At 42.9% G+C, this 15,330-nt stretch overlaps 2 protein-coding genes across 2 annotated transcripts; both read left to right on the top strand.

The window, feature by feature from the left end:
* Nucleotides 1-118: 118 nt before the first annotated feature.
* On the top strand, nucleotides 119-7,328 carry prpf19 (pre-mRNA processing factor 19). The gene is made up of 16 exons (XM_072395800.1): nucleotides 119-303; nucleotides 501-650; nucleotides 1,638-1,714; nucleotides 2,082-2,223; nucleotides 2,356-2,429; nucleotides 3,296-3,361; nucleotides 3,484-3,525; nucleotides 3,632-3,706; nucleotides 3,796-3,871; nucleotides 3,963-4,072; nucleotides 4,180-4,335; nucleotides 4,425-4,494; nucleotides 4,576-4,749; nucleotides 4,980-5,062; nucleotides 6,293-6,398; nucleotides 6,515-7,328. The coding sequence occupies exons 1-16, from the start codon at nucleotides 285-287 to the stop codon at nucleotides 6,610-6,612; spliced, it is 1,518 nt and encodes a 505-aa protein (XP_072251901.1). The 5' UTR covers nucleotides 119-284; the 3' UTR covers nucleotides 6,613-7,328.
* A 683-nt stretch (nucleotides 7,329-8,011) lies between these two features.
* tcirg1b (T cell immune regulator 1, ATPase H+ transporting V0 subunit a3b) lies at nucleotides 8,012-15,237 on the top strand. The gene is made up of 21 exons (XM_072395797.1): nucleotides 8,012-8,177; nucleotides 9,123-9,245; nucleotides 9,436-9,514; nucleotides 9,627-9,775; nucleotides 9,875-9,970; nucleotides 10,074-10,135; nucleotides 10,229-10,355; nucleotides 10,451-10,533; nucleotides 10,614-10,707; nucleotides 10,841-11,053; nucleotides 11,142-11,292; nucleotides 11,404-11,543; nucleotides 11,746-11,903; nucleotides 11,990-12,080; nucleotides 12,161-12,279; nucleotides 12,361-12,574; nucleotides 13,163-13,273; nucleotides 13,361-13,447; nucleotides 13,545-13,665; nucleotides 13,826-13,997; nucleotides 14,431-15,237. The coding sequence occupies exons 2-21, from the start codon at nucleotides 9,129-9,131 to the stop codon at nucleotides 14,522-14,524; spliced, it is 2,478 nt and encodes an 825-aa protein (XP_072251898.1). The 5' UTR covers nucleotides 8,012-8,177; nucleotides 9,123-9,128; the 3' UTR covers nucleotides 14,525-15,237.
* Nucleotides 15,238-15,330: the final 93 nt, after the last annotated feature.

The raw sequence follows: 15,330 nt of genomic DNA, 5'->3' as shown, positions 1-15,330 counted from the left end.
TTTGCACGGTTCTGTATTTTTTCACTTCGGTCTGCCATCACTTTTTTCCACAGCGCAGCATTGTGTTCTCCGCGGTAGAGGGCAGTGCGGAAACACCAGTTCGAATTCTTATGTGGAAATACAGCGTAGAAGAAGAAGCAGCAGTTGCTTTTATAGCGGCAATGAAAGGACGTGTTACTTCCAATTTGAGCAAAACATAAGTCTGTAATAGCAGTTAGAAAAACCAGGTGCTACGCGACAATAAATTACTTTATAGAGGGAAGTGCTAGGACTGCGTTCGGAAGATGTCTTTGGTTTGTGCAAGTAAGTCAAGCTGAATTCATTGATATGACGGAGGCAGTATGTTAGCTAGGCACCGCGCTAATGCTACTAGCTAATGTAGCTAACGTTAACCTCCAAGCACTTCGCCTTCCATTTAAAATATCTACGTATCCTTATTTGTGACCATGATATCGTTGCTTTTTGGGGGAATTTCTAAGCTGTAACTGCACTTTTTCCAGTCTGTAACGAGGTACCGGAGCACCCGTGCATCTCCCCGGTGTCCAACCATGTGTTCGAGCGCCGATTGATCGAGAAGTACATCGCGGAGAATGGGACGGACCCCATGAACGGACAGCCCCTTTCTGAGGAGCAGCTCCTGGATATCAAAGGTAAACCATCAGCTTAATTCAAGAGATGCAATCTTTGTTTGTTTTTTTAATTTAGCTGTTCATGTGGTTTTGATTCAGAAGTCTGGAGTTTGGATTGCTTCACCGAGTATGAATGAACAATATTAAACTCAAATGTACTGTTACATTTTTTCAGTGATGAATTGAAGATTATTTGAAAGCATGGCAGCCAGTGGCAGATATGCTATGTTTTTTATTTGATAAACTATATACATCGCAAAAGTTAATAGACAAAACTGATCAACTTAAACAAATGTTTCACACTACTAGACCTGCATTGTCTCTGCCCTCCTTCATATATTTGTCTTTGGTACACTTATTTCAGACAAAAGTATCAATTTTCTAAATACTGGCAGGTGTTTAGAAGCATTGTTCCACAGCAGCTACACTGCATATCTCCTAATATACTCCTCTTTGGAAAAAGAAAATTAACTGATGCCGATTTCTTTCTGTTGGGCATATAGTTGGTCTGGTTATATATGTATGAATAATGTAGGAGAATATCATGGTCTGGCTAATCGGTAAGCAGTTCTGTCACCATGTATGACTTCCACCCCATTTCCTTATTTTAATTGTCCTTTAAATCTCGTAAAATCTCATCCATAAACAAAACAAGATTCAATGATGTTGGGAGGAAACAGTGAAAAATGGATGCAGTATTTCATGTGTCTGCCGCTTTTCCTCCTTGGCTGCTTGCCAACTTGTGTCACTTCATTGTGTTTAAAGCTTCACATGTGAAAAATGCTTGTTTACAAAAGCCTTTTTTTTCAGGTTTTCATTATAACTGATGATTAAGATAATCATAATGGCTGTGTGACATTGTGATCAAGCTAAACTATGACATAAGCTGAGACAGTTGGCGTATCCTTAAAACTGAGTTGTGTTGCAACCCTGAAGGTGACTTTGTTAAACTTGATGGGTTATCGAAAGTTGTTTGGTTTGGAAATAACCAACTTTTCTCTGTTTTAGTGACGCATCCTATTAGACCAAAGGCACCATCGGCAACAAGCATTCCAGCCATTCTCAAGTCCCTTCAGGATGAGTGGGTGAGTACTGTTAAACTGTTAACCCACAGGATAAAGGAGAAATCCACACGTCATAAACGTAATTGTTGTCCAAAATCTCTGCTGTCACTTTGACTGTTGTTTTTTCTTTGATAATATTGGCGTTTTACTCCAGCGTTCTTAACCATTGTTAACTGGAGCTGAATGTAGTAGTCCATTAAATGTGCAGACAACAATGTAATGACACTGAAACAGAAAAAAATCATTTATTGCTCTTATTTGTTTGTCTGGAATTATGGACCAGGTTGTTTTTTTTTTTTTTTCAGAGAGTTTGTACAGAGATTCTTAGTTGGGTATGTTTTAAACACTGAGGAAAGTGTCCTGACTCCTGTTTTCTCTTGTTTACTAGGATGCTGTTATGCTTCATAGCTTCACCTTGCGACAGCAGCTGCAGACCACTCGCCAAGAACTTTCCCACGCCCTTTATCAACATGATGCTGCCTGCAGAGTCATCGCTCGACTCAACAAAGAGGTCACTGCTGCCAGAGAAGGTGTGTAGACAGCGGTTTATATGTCTTGCCTGGAGGGATGTTTTTTTAGTTTTACCACATAAAAATTATTTTATGATCTTTTGATCAATTAAGCACCTTTTGCTTAACTTTTGTTTTTGTTCTGTTTTGCAGCTCTCGCCACACTTAAGCCTCAAGCTGGGCTGGTTGCCCCTCAAGCAGTTCCTACCTCTCAGCCATCAGTTGCAGTGAGTAACTTGCTACTTTCCTTTGAACCATTTTTAAACAGGCCAAAGAAGAAGTCAATAACACCTGGATCTAATGCATTAGAGTATATTTATCAGCTCCAGCCCCAATTGGCAGAGATGGGAACCCCACACCTGGCTGAACATGCTCATTTTCACTGATGATACAGGAGTCGGCTGTTCTCCCCATCATGAACGGTGGCATGTGTCACACATTCTGTAACAATAGCTGGCCCTTAGTTGTCTTTCCGGCAGTCATGGGCTTCTTGACTCTTGACGCTGACCTGGAGCGTGCTGCGCTAAGGGTGTGTTAGTTAAAGAGCAATAGCTGCAGGGGGTAGTGTATGTGTGAGATTGTCCATCTCTACAGGTGTCTGTGCGACACCTGAACCTGGAGCTATCCCTGTGGTGTCAGGTGTAATCTTCTCAGTAGCAATCCCTACTTTTAGGAAGAAAGCTGCAGTGAGTCTTGGTGTGAAGCCTTGGTATAAATGGCTCTGGTGCTGTGTTGATGTCAGAATTTGCTCACGCATAGACCGATGTTGAAAGCGTAGCTGCATAAACTAATCAGAGCTCTAACACAGCTTGTGGGATACAGTGGAATGCTATGCCTTGGTGTTGTTATTACTGCTTGTTTCCTGGCAGGTATGGAAAGTCTATGGACCGGTTCTGAAAACATTCTAGTCCCCAGACTCCTCCTGGCAGCGGGACAGAATTTAATTTGCTAATTTTAGCATGCGTACAAACACTTAAAAAGCATATTTGAACGCACTATTTCTGGTGTAAAAACAGTGCAGAACACTCATCACAAACGCCATCATGCTTCCCTCTAATAACAACCATCTTAAATTGTGCCCTCTGTGTTTCAGGGTGCTGGTGGAGAGCCTATGGAGATCAGTGAACAGGTGGGAATGACCCCAGAGATCATCCAGAAGGTAAGATTTTATTACTTTGAATTTTACCCCAAAGAATAATGATAATGATTCTGCTAAAACGCTTCTGTTTCATGAGCTTGACTTTATAGATGTTTAACTGTTTGGTTTTTTTTCATTTACAGCTCCAAGACAAAGCTACTATCCTCACCACAGAGAGAAAGAAGGTATTCAGTTGATTTAATTCAGGCTTGGTGATAACTTGTTGTTGTGCAAACGCCTACATTTTTGTGTACGGTATAATATAGTCTCACACTTATTTTATTTACCCAGAGAGGAAAAACTGTTCCAGAGGAGCTGGTCAGAGCTGAGGATCTCAGCAAATACCGCCAAGTGGCCTCCCATGCTGTAAGTATGGATGCTGTGTAATCAGGAGAGTGGTTGGCGTGAATGGTTTAATGTATGCGGTGTCAACAAACTGTCTCTTGTGTTTTCAGGGTCTTCACAGCGCCAGTGTGCCTGGTATTCTGGCTCTGGATGTGTGCCCATCAGACACCAACAAAGTGCTCACGGGTACATCGAGGTTACTTTTTATTTTATGCCTGATTTGTAGGCGTTCCAGACCACTAAGTAGATTCTGTCTTCCATCTTTGTTTTCGTCAAGGTGGAGCTGATAAGAATGTTGTGGTGTTTGACAAGAACGAGGAGCAGATTGTCGCAACTCTTAAGGGCCACACCAAGAAGGTCACCTCTGTCATTTACCATCCATCTCAGGTGACTTTTCCCCTATTTGGTCCATTTTTAAAAAAAAAAATTTTTATCTACTCATTTTTGACAGAACAGTGATATATCTTTATCTATATGCTGCCTTTTCCTTCTAGTCGGTGGTGTTCTCTGCTTCTCCCGACACCACCATCCGTGTGTGGTCTGTCACTGGAGGCAACTGTGTGCAGGTGGTGCGTGCCCACGAGGCAGGGGTCACTGGTCTCTCTCTGCACGCCACAGGAGACTACCTGCTCAGCTCCTCTGAGGATCAGGTATGTTTTCAGGCTTTCATTTCTGTCGTCACAACAAAAGCGAGGCTAACTCTGCTCAATCATTAACGTCACTGTATTTTATTCTGCAGTACTGGGCCTTTTCTGACATCCAGACCGGTAGAGTCCTCACCAAAGTTACTGATGAAAGTGCCGGCTGTGGTAAGTGACTGGGTGGTTACGTTTCTGTTTGATGGCCTGGATTTCTTGCTTGGTGGTAACGTTTCTGTTTGGACTCCACAGCTCTCACTTGCGCTCAGTTCCATCCCGATGGACTCATTTTTGGCACCGGTACCGCTGACTCTCAAATCAAGATTTGGGATCTGAAGGAGCGCACCAACGTGGCCAACTTCCCAGGCCACTCAGGACCTGTCACCTCCATTGCTTTCTCTGAAAACGGATACTATCTGGCCACAGGTGAGAAGTACTGTCTGCGTTTTCACACATTAGAGACAATTTGCCTGCTCATCTTAGACTTTAAAGTAGCTGGAAGGATGTTAGAAACTGCTCATACATCATGCTAAAATGTATGCTGGCTGACTTAAAAATCTTAAAATTCTATCATCGACTAAATGAATCAGAGACTCTGTGTATATTGTACATATGTCTTGTTATCATTAACATCTTGGCTGGGTGCTGTTCTCCAGGTGCCCAGGATAGCTCTCTGAAACTGTGGGATCTGAGGAAACTGAAGAACTTCAAGACCATCACTCTGGACAACAATTATGAGGTAAGAAATGCAGGGAGGTTTGTCAATGATGTAAACTGTTCTGCTGTCAAGAATCAACAAAAAGTTCACCAAAGGGCTTACATCAGTAACTCTGTAAACAATGGATTAAATGAAGTGCGTTCATATTTCTCGGGTGTTAATGTTAAATGTGTTGTGGTGTTTGTTTGTGTCTTCTTGGACTTTTCGCTGTAGTATTTCATGTGTGTTCAGGGAGTCAGAAAGTTAAAATGATTCCATTAAGTTCTCAGCATGCCATGTTTGATTTGATGTGACTCTATCCTGTCAATATTCCCACACAAGTAAGTACATAAGTACACAGTGTACTATGTGTAAATGTACTAACGGGCATCCAGAATGAGACGGTGCATGAGAGTGTTTACTTCAAGTGACAAACAATCATGTTAGCAAGTGAAAAGGTGCAGGCAGGTGTGTTGTTTTTAACTTTGGAATGACCCACATCAGCAAAGGGTTTTACTATGACGTGCATACAAGCCTGACTTTGTGTCCGCTGGCTCAACAAATCCTGAAGCTGTCAGAGACAGTCGGTACAATGATTACGATCTCAGGGTTTCCTCTTCAGGTGCTGTGCAAGCTCGCATAAAAAGGGCTTTTTTACATGTCGTACGATTCAATCCCCTGACACTTTCAGAAAGAGAACGAAAAAGGTTTGAAAATATAGAGCTCATTGCAAAAAAAAACAATTAAAACTGTAGAGGGATACAAGCAGGATGCCGTCAGTGGTGCAGATTAGCAAATTCATTCGTGCCTGCTGTTTATGATATGACAGCAAAAAGCTATTTAAAGCTTTTAACTTGATACAAAGGGCTGTTTTGATCTGACCCTTTCACATGAAAACATGGAAACAATACAAGTGGTTGACCAAATGAAAGTGAATTTTTTTGCTGACATGTATTGGTCTAAACTGATCCGTCAGATCTGATTTCAGCAGTACAGAAAGTCATACTTGTTCATCCGTGCAAGATAAAAGTCACTTTGGTTCCCATGGTGACACACTTTGGTGGCACAACTCTGGGCTCGGCAGGCTTGAATATTCAAAGTGTTCCTTCAGCTGAGAATCCGCATCGTGAGTTGTTAAATTGGACAATTGAAATCTGATTCGACATCTAAATGGTTATGCTGGCAGGATTTCGAATGATTGCTTTTACTATCAAAGGATAAATTGAGGCTCACGGATTCTTACGGAGTGGAAACATATTGTTTTTGTTTCAGGTGAAGTCCCTCGTGTTTGATCAGAGTGGCACCTACCTGGCTGTAGGAGGGTCTGACATCCGTGTCTACATCTGCAAGCAGTGGTCTGAGGTGCTCAACTTCACAGGTAAGGGAGGAAATGCTGGTCTCTCCTCAGGTATTCCTTTCAATATTTAAGTGAGGTGGCAGATTATTATTATTTTTTGTTTAATCCACCTTGATTTTTTTCTTTTCACTTTGTAGACCACACAGGATTGGTGACTGGAGTTGCCTTTGGAGAAAATGCCAAGTTCCTGACCTCTGCAGGAATGGACAGAAGTCTCAAATTTTATAGTTTGTAGAAAAGTAGAAATTCAGGATAAAGAGAGGAGGACAGCCGAGCCGAGGATGGACCGATCAGCCGCTCTCCCAGACGTCGTCATTTTTAGAAAAAAGAGAAGGGGGGGTGGGGGAGAAATCACTGTTATCTTTGCTTCTGTTAGTGTGTTAGCCCTCTTGTTCAGGAGACATATCACCTGAAATGATCTGGTATGGTAAGTATGACATGTCTGTTGGCTTTGTGAGTTTAAATTTTAAATGATGGGGAATGAGAGCAGAAGCCAGCGTGAAATTCCCGTACCGTTTGCCTGCAGTTATGATTTGATTGTAGTATTTTCCTTTTTTGTATTTTTTGGGGGGGTGGCTGGGAGTCTTCAGTTGCTTGTGATACAACTCTGCAGTGTACTCTGTCAAAAAGTATAATTGATCAACATCTACTTTGCTCCTTAATGTAGACCAGCTTTATCATTACAGTAACTTTAGGATGAAACGAGAATACATCTGTAGTGACCTACAGTAGAGTGGAAAATGAACAGGTGTCTGAGATTTTTTTTTTAAATTTTTTATTTCACTTCTGTTAAGAATTAGTCTTGTTTATCCTTTAAGTTTCATTTCTCATTTTCTTTGTTCCACTGAAACATGTCTCTTTGTCTCCCCAACTGTATATTCCTCATTACTTACTGTTGTACCTGTTGCACCCCTGCCTTTGAAGATAAAATAAAATATCTTTTTCAACTTACTTTTGTATTTGAATTCATTCACATACCACTAATGCAGTTAGATGTGTATTTCACTCAGCTTTGCCCACAATCATCTGTTTGGTTGGCAAAAGCATGCTCATGCTTCACTTTGATGTGTGAACATCATGGTGCAGACAGATGGTTGACTGCAGGATGTATTCATCTGAGTTGTTATAAGCTGGTTATGCTTCAGTGTCCAATAGCTCAAATGAAAACCTGAAACGTGTAATGAAACTAGGGTCTAAGTAGTCACACTTTTGTAATGTGAATGCAGCTCCGAGTCGATTTATCTTTATTCCATTGTCTCATGTTAGATTATCTTTTGTAATGCAAGATAAGAGTGACAAGAATTTGAACTATTTTTTTCAGTTAGCTGTCTATTGATTAATTGATCTCGTTAAGGATTTGCTTAGATAGTCATTTACAAGGTATTTTAAAATATCCTCAAAAGTCAGTTTAATTACAGCCGCTTTTGTGTGACAAACCAGCAACTCCGCATTTGATAGTGTGCTTAAACTAAGAGTTAAAGACTATCATGAACACCTCAGTAACGTTGATTTTTTTTTATCTTCCAACAGTCAACACCTAACGAAAGAGCTGCAGCTTGCCGCCATAACCGTAAACCTCGACCCCTCGTGGCCAAACGAGGGAACCGACGTCATCTATCACGTGAGAATGCAGTAACGTGACTCTCGCTAACGGGAAGTAAGCGACCGCGGGGGACAGAACTTCTTCTGAACCTTCCAAGCACGTCCACGGCTTTTCCCGGTCAGCAGTCGCCGGTCTGTCCGTCGGTACCGAGCTGGACCTCCTGAAAGCGAACGCTGAGGAATTTAGGAGGCAGACAGGTGAGATACCACACATTTAGCTTGGTTTTCTGCTCATTCTGGGCTTTCTCAATCTGTTTTCCACATCGACTGCTAATTGTCATGACATAATAAACGCTTGCGTTATGCGTTTTGACCCCTCAAACATGAAAGGTGCGATACGTTCATGTATTTACACATAGTCTGTTTCCTTTGCTTCGTTTAGCTGACATGGTGTGCCACTAAAAACGAAACATCTCAGTTCTGACGAAAAATGTTGACAAAGGCACTATGGAGATGAAACAGACAAGGACGTTACTTTTTCATGAAAATGCTAGTTTCTTTTTTTCCCCCCTCCCTAAACCCACTGTACTTTGGTGTATTTATGTGTCCATTGTGTCATGCTCCATCAGGCTTCCCAGTCAAATCACAAATTGTGTAACTCCGCACAGAAAGCTGCAGTTTATTAGGTTTCTATCAGATGATTTCTATCAAGGAGCTCAGTCTGGCTGTAATCTAGTTCAACAGCCTGCAAAATAACAATGAAGCTGAAGCAACAGTCAACATTTTTTTAAAGAAAAACAACAACAAAACAAAGTAAAAATCCATCTCTGAACAGCAAAGTTTTCTGCATGTGTGCATTTGTGTGTCCTTTTTTTGAGGATTTGAAAACCTTTATTAGAAATTTGTGAGAGTGCCACCCGGTAGGAGAATAGCATGCCTGTGAAAGAATGGAAATCCCACCTGATCATCTGGGCCACTGGGACGTTACGCTTCCCCTTTCTTTAGTTTCCACTGATGAACTTCTGCATTGTCTCTTTGAAGCTTTTCTCATTCAAAGTTGAAACGCAACAATGGGCCAAATTCAGCGTCTCTCCCTTCTGCCATTTCAAACATCTCTCATTCAACCTTAAGCTGCGGTACTTTGCTTTTATGGTCAATTTAGTCAAACGGAAAACGTTAACTCTTTTCCTCTGTGATGTGCAGGCAACCATGGGATCCATGTTTCGAAGCGAGGAGGTGTGCCTGGTGCAGCTGTTCCTCCAATCGGGCTCAGCCTACAATTGTGTCAGCGAGCTGGGAGAGCTGGGCCTGGTGGAGTTCAGAGACGTGAGTCATTTAAAGTCTTGTTTTCCCCCCGTGGTTCGACACCTTGTGGAGGGAAGCCCTCAGAATGATGAACTGTCTGGTGCCTTGAGTCAGTGAGAATTGGCGACATTTTCCTACGGTCTGCTTTTAATCAGATGAACATGAATAATCCCGATTTCCTCTTCCTCTTTCCTCTGCTCTGGTCTTTCAGTTAAATCCTAACGTAAATTCCTTCCAGAGGAAGTTTGTGGGTGAGGTCAGACGATGCGAGGAGCTTGAGAAGACTTTCAGTAAGTTATGGACTCATTTATCACTGTGCACATATCCATCCAGGTTCCCTCTTTACTCGTTTTATCCTCCTCCTCCTCCTGCTCTTTCTGACACTGTTTATCCGGCCTTCAGCCTTCCTGGAGCAGGAGATCAGCCGCTCCCTTTCCCCACCCTTGCAGTGTCCCCTCCCCCCTCCGTGCCCGATGCCTTCGGCCCCTCAGCCACGAGAACTCATCACCATAGAGGAGGAAAGTGAGAGGCTGGCCAGAGAGCTCAAAGAGGTGAAAACAAGGCCAAGATGATGAATGTTTAGAGCACCGTCAGACATGGATGAGCGCTTTTGGACTGATGGCGTGTGTCATGCGTACGTTTGTCATCAGGTGTCCAGAAACAGAGACAGCCTCCGGGCCCAGCTGACCCAGCTCTGTCAGTACAGAGGAGTCCTGACCAGAACTCACTCGCTTACAGCCTCACAGGTGATTAGAAGCTGCACATCTGCCGCAGCTTCGGCATCATGATAAGCTTTTCTTTAAAATGACTGAGCAGGATGAAACAAACCACAGATAAATCTTCCCGCAGGCACCGCCTCCTGTGCTGGAAAGCCAAGGCCTCTTTGATAACCGCCAAGATATCCACCTCAGGTCGATCTCATTGTCAGAAATTGGTATTTGATTTAAATTTCTCATGGGTTTTACTCTCATTTAACACGTTTTCCCGCATCTCCTCTTCCGCAGTTTTGTGGCAGGCGTGGTCCATCCTTGGAAGGTCCCCTCGTTTGAGCGGTTGCTATGGCGGGCGTGCCGTGGTTACATTATTGTGGATTTCAGAGAGATGGAGGACCGACTGGAGCACCCCGACACGGTGGGAGCTCGGAGACAGATGGGGATTGTGGTGGAAAGATTACTTTTGATCCGTCTTCTCTGATGGGTTTCTGCTTGCCCTTTGTTGGTTTTCAGGGGGAAATGGTGCAGTGGACGGTGTTCCTCATTTCCTTCTGGGGAGATCAGATCGGGCAGAAAGTCAAGAAGATATGCGATTGGTGGGGAAAATTTTATGCATTTTGTTTATTTCAGTGTAGTTCACACTGCCTTCTATTGAGCCTGAATTTCCTCCTCACAGCTTCCACACGCAGACATTTGCATACCCTGAGAGCCCCGCTGAGAGAGAGGAGATCCTACAGGGGCTTCAAGGCAGAATTGAAGACATCAAATCAGTGAGTGGGGTGTCCCTCTACTGAGGAGTGCCGTTTAGTTTCTACGTTCATGCAGTCTGCAGCTTTTATCTACAATAAATGCATTATGTTAAAACACTCTCCTCTTCCGCCTCCTTCTCCTGTGGGTGTTCAGGTGCTGTCTCAGACTGAATCCTTTCTGCAGCAGCTGTTGTTGCGCGCCGTGGTCATTCTGCCGCAGTGGAAGGTGCGGGTGCAGAAGTGCAAGGCCATCCAGATGGTGCTGAATCTCTGCAGCCCCTCTGTCACTGACAAATGCCTGATCGCCGAGGCCTGGTGTCCCACCGCCAAGCTGCCCGAGCTGCAGAGCGCCCTGAGGGAGGGAGGGGTGAGTTGACACCACCGCACACACAAACGGGTGCATACCTTTAGGACTCGGCATCAATCAGTAATGCTCTTTCTTCATCCGTCCTCAGAGGAAGAGTGGCAGTGGGGTTGACTCTTTCTACAACCGTCTGCCCTCCTCGACCCCTCCGCCCACTCAGTTTCCCCTCAACTCTTTCACAACTGGCTTCCAGAACATCGTGGATGCTTACGGAGTGGCCAGCTACCGCGAGGTCAATCCAGGTGCGTCAACAAAAGTCTGTCCACGGCAATTTACTTAAGTCTCAGAAGGCTTATCCATGCCAGCATTCTTAAGAGTCTTTAGTCACAAGTTTTCTCTCACTGCCTCTGCAGCTGTGTACACCATAATTACATTCCCCTTCCTGTTTGCCGTGATGTTTGGGGATGTGGGTCATGGTTTATTGATGTCTCTGGCTGCCCTCTGGATGGTCCTTGAGGAGAAGGACCCCAAACTCAGGAGCAATAACAATGAAGTAATTCACACTTTCGTCTTTTTAAAAAAAAAAAAATGTAATACATTCTGCATAAAAAGACCAAAAAAAACCCCTAAAACAATAGATCCAACTATTGTGACCACATTTTTTTTGGTGTTGGGTTGCAAATTATTTTAAGAGTGAAAACATGTAGGAGGGCGGAACACGGAACATTGAAGAGCCTCGTACCTCTGTGTTTCAGATCTGGAGGATGATGTTTGGAGGACGGTATCTGATTCTGCTGATGGGACTGTTCTCTGTCTACACCGGGGCCATTTACAACGAGTGCTTCAGCAGAGGCATCAATACCTTCAGCTCCGGGTGGAGCGTTGGCCCCATGTTTCAAAAGAACATATGGAAGTGAGGGACAGATCATACAGTCACGCTGGAAATTTATTGCACCCCTTTTTTTTTTGTCTTCCTTACATTCGTCTCATGTCTTTCAGTGCGTCAGTGCTGGAAGGAAACCAGTTCTTGTCCATGGATCCTGTTGTCCCTGGTGTATTTACCAGCCCCTATCCATTTGGAATTGATCCGGTATTGCCATTATATTCGTCTTCTTTTAATTAAAAGCGCACAAAATTGCTCCCGTTTCATTCTGCGTTCGCTGTTGTTAGGTTTGGGGCCTGGCTAACAACAAATTAACCTTCCTGAACTCGTACAAGATGAAGATGTCGGTCATCATCGGTGTCATTCACATGACTTTTGGAGTTTGCTTGTCATTCTTCAACTACTGGTAGGTGACCTCCACTGTTACTTCTTTTCATATTCACAGTTGGTTGCCTTCACTTGTCCTTATTGTCGTTGTTTTCTTCAGGCACTTTGGTCAGTTCAGCAGCGTGTTCTTTGTGCTGATCCCAGAGCTGTTCTTCATGCTGAGTCTCTTTGGCTACCTGGTGTTCATGGTGGTTTTTAAGTGGATTGCCTACACTCCTGCAGACTCCCAAAAGGCCCCCAGTATACTGATCCACTTCATAGACATGTTCCTCTTCACAGACAACCCAGACAATCCACCACTGTATCCGGGTCAGGTGTGTGCTTCTACATAACAGCGTGACATTTTCTACATGTCATAGCTTTTATACCGATGAATGCATTTTCTTACCGCCTGATAGGTTTTATTTGATTGTACACAAATAATATGAAAATCACCATCTTAAACAAAAACAACACTTAATCTACAATATCTTTTATAAAGTTTATTTAATAGGTGAAATCATGACACTGAAATGGTGATATTTGGTCAATGAAACGTCTGCTATTTGTGTTGTTTTGGCCATTTTTCGCGTACCAAGTTGCCATATGAAGTGCTCGGGGGTTTTATTTTCTGACAGTTTGGCATGTAGCTCCAACGCTGATGAGCAGAGACATCAGACGCCATGTCTATTACAAGCACATGAGCACAATGATACTCTTTTCAGATATCAAAATTGAACAGCATTCACAAGCAACAATAATGCAATTATTTCTCCATTTTTAAGTTGATATGTAATGTTGAGCAGTTTTAAGTTCCCGTGAGGTCATTTTCAGAAAGTGGAACTGAATTGAATGGGCAGACTACTTGTAAAAACAAGTGTTATTGTTAAATAAGTCTGTTTTCTGTAACTCTCCACTTGTAGCTTGTGGTGCAGAAGGTCCTGGTGGTACTGGCTCTGTGTTCTGTCCCGGTCCTCCTGCTGGGGAAGCCCACGTGGGAATACATCACATTCAAGAAAAGACGACGTCTCGTTGTGAGTCTGTGTTTGAGCAAACTTTTGTCCTGTTATCTCCTCCCGAGTTGCTTCTTCTGAAAGATGTTTAATTCTCTGCGGCGTCAGGATGAGGACAGACGTCCGCTGGTGGCCGACGACGGCTCCGTTAACACTCACCAGGGGGAGGTGGAGGGTGGAGCTGCGGACGAGGAGGTCTGGACAACCCTAATTGAATTCATTAAGCAGATTAAATCCGGTCAGAGATGCACTCGTGATTCTTGTTTAACGATTTGAACTGTGCTGCCGGTAGGAGTTCGACGCTGCAGATGTGTTCATGCATCAGGCCATCCACACCATAGAGTACTGCTTGGGCTGCATCTCCAACACAGCCTCTTATCTGCGACTCTGGGCCCTCAGTTTGGCTCACGCACGTTAGTCCTTACGCACACAAACACAATATCCCTCACACTCACATGATGCGCACACAAGGCTCCTCTAAAACCTCGACTCACTTATTCACACACTCATGACGCATGTTTCTTTTCCAACCGTTTGTGGTCCCCTGACTCCGAGTTATTTATGTCTCCACAGAGCTGTCGGAGGTGCTGTGGGTGATGGTCATGCGTCTTGCTTTGAAGTGGCAGGGCTATGTGGGATCTGCAATGCTTTTTGTCATTTTTGCCGCCTTTGCTGTGTTGACCGTCTCCATCCTTCTGGTGATGGAGGGACTCTCAGCTTTCCTGCACGCGCTACGTCTGCACTGGTAAGGATGAGGGGAGGAAGACCGAGAAAAAAATAAAGACAAAATCCTTTTCTATTTAGGTTTTATGCAGGCTGTTTTTGATTCTCTCCATTAGTACATTATTGCTTTAGATGAGATCTGGAGAAAAATAAAGATAAAACAAAAAGGTTGTGCAAGTCCATTGATTCTTCCAGAGATTTCAGAGGTCTCATGTCACAAATGCTATTTATTGGTCACGGCTGTGCACCCGTGTGTCTGTTGCGTATAACATGTTGACATATTGACACATGACATGTTACTTGTTTTATTGTGAGGTGTTTGTGATTAAAATGACGATCAGAGGGATTTGTTGAAGTTACTTTTAAAAAAAAAGAAAGAAAAAGAACACACATAATGAGTCGTGCTGAAGTTTGTGATTGTTAATCAAGATGGACTTTGCTTGTCTTTGTTACAGGGTGGAGTTTCAGAATAAGTTCTACAGTGGAACAGGCTACAAACTCAGCCCTTTCTCCTTCACATCTCTGATCAATGCTTCAACTGCTATATGATTGGCTAAATGATGGCCAAACAGTTAAATTAACTTATGTCTGTGTGTATCTAAACGATATTCTGTTGCCTGTAGGCCATGAAATGGTTTAATTAACTTGCACAATGATCATGATGAATGATACAGACTGTTATTTTTGCATTAGTAGAATGAGTCCCAGTACATTGGATTATGACTTTATTGGATGTAAAATCTACATTTGTATCCCCCTTTCTAATTTTTTTTAAAATCAGGTATTATGTACTGCTCTCTCGTTGCCCTTTCAGTAGTTCAAGAATTATTTGGTGATCATGTACTTTTCACCGTTTAAAATTTTATTATTCACACCAATTATATAAAAAAGGGAAAGTACATGTAATAATCAGTCAGTTTAAGGGAATGTGTGACTGTTGACTTGCTGAATGTTAAGTCCCGTAGAATCGTTCACATAGCAGAGAACGAAGCGAATGATTTTCCTGAGCCAAAGATACTCTCCTTCACTGTCATGTCTTCCAAACACAACACACCACAGGTATTTATTCACGGTTAAATGTTTCAAGTGCCTTACTGGAACTGTTTGTTTATGCATTATGTATTTTCACATGCCACTACTTTGTACCAAACCTTACAAAGGACATTTTCTGTCAGGTTTTTTTTTTTTTTTTTGCCAGGTTAAACTGTTAGATTGATCAAATTTGAATTGGAATTGAATAAATATGTTCTTGTTGAGTCTTATTATGTGAAGTAAATCACTGACCAGGTAGTTTAAAGGTTGCTTATCCACACTGTTTACGTGTCACATGTCTGTGACTAAGTGAGGAAATGATC

This window comes from Leuresthes tenuis, unplaced genomic scaffold (assembly GCF_036924035.1).
Source record: "Leuresthes tenuis unplaced genomic scaffold, fLeuTen1.0.hap1 SCAF_11, whole genome shotgun sequence".
Taxonomy (NCBI): Eukaryota; Metazoa; Chordata; class Actinopteri; order Atheriniformes; family Atherinopsidae; genus Leuresthes; species Leuresthes tenuis.
This window is presented reverse-complemented; position numbering and strand designations above follow the sequence as displayed.

What these genes read in the sequence shown, in the direction of transcription:
- prpf19 (XM_072395800.1), top strand. An exon ending in GCAGCTCCTGGATATCAAAG is followed by an intron (nt 651 to 1,637) that starts GTAAACCATCAG and finishes TCTCTGTTTTAG; the next exon opens with TGACGCATCCTATTAGACCA. An exon ending in GGTCACTGCTGCCAGAGAAG is followed by an intron (nt 2,224 to 2,355) that starts GTGTGTAGACAG and finishes TCTGTTTTGCAG; the next exon opens with CTCTCGCCACACTTAAGCCT.
- tcirg1b (XM_072395797.1), top strand. Translation starts at nt 9,129, where the DNA reads ATGGGATCCATGTTTCGAAGCGAGGAGGTGTGCCTGGTGCAGCTGTTC. An exon ending in GCCTGGTGGAGTTCAGAGAC is followed by an intron (nt 9,246 to 9,435) that starts GTGAGTCATTTA and finishes CTGGTCTTTCAG; the next exon opens with TTAAATCCTAACGTAAATTC. An exon ending in CTACCGCGAGGTCAATCCAG is followed by an intron (nt 11,293 to 11,403) that starts GTGCGTCAACAA and finishes CTGCCTCTGCAG; the next exon opens with CTGTGTACACCATAATTACA.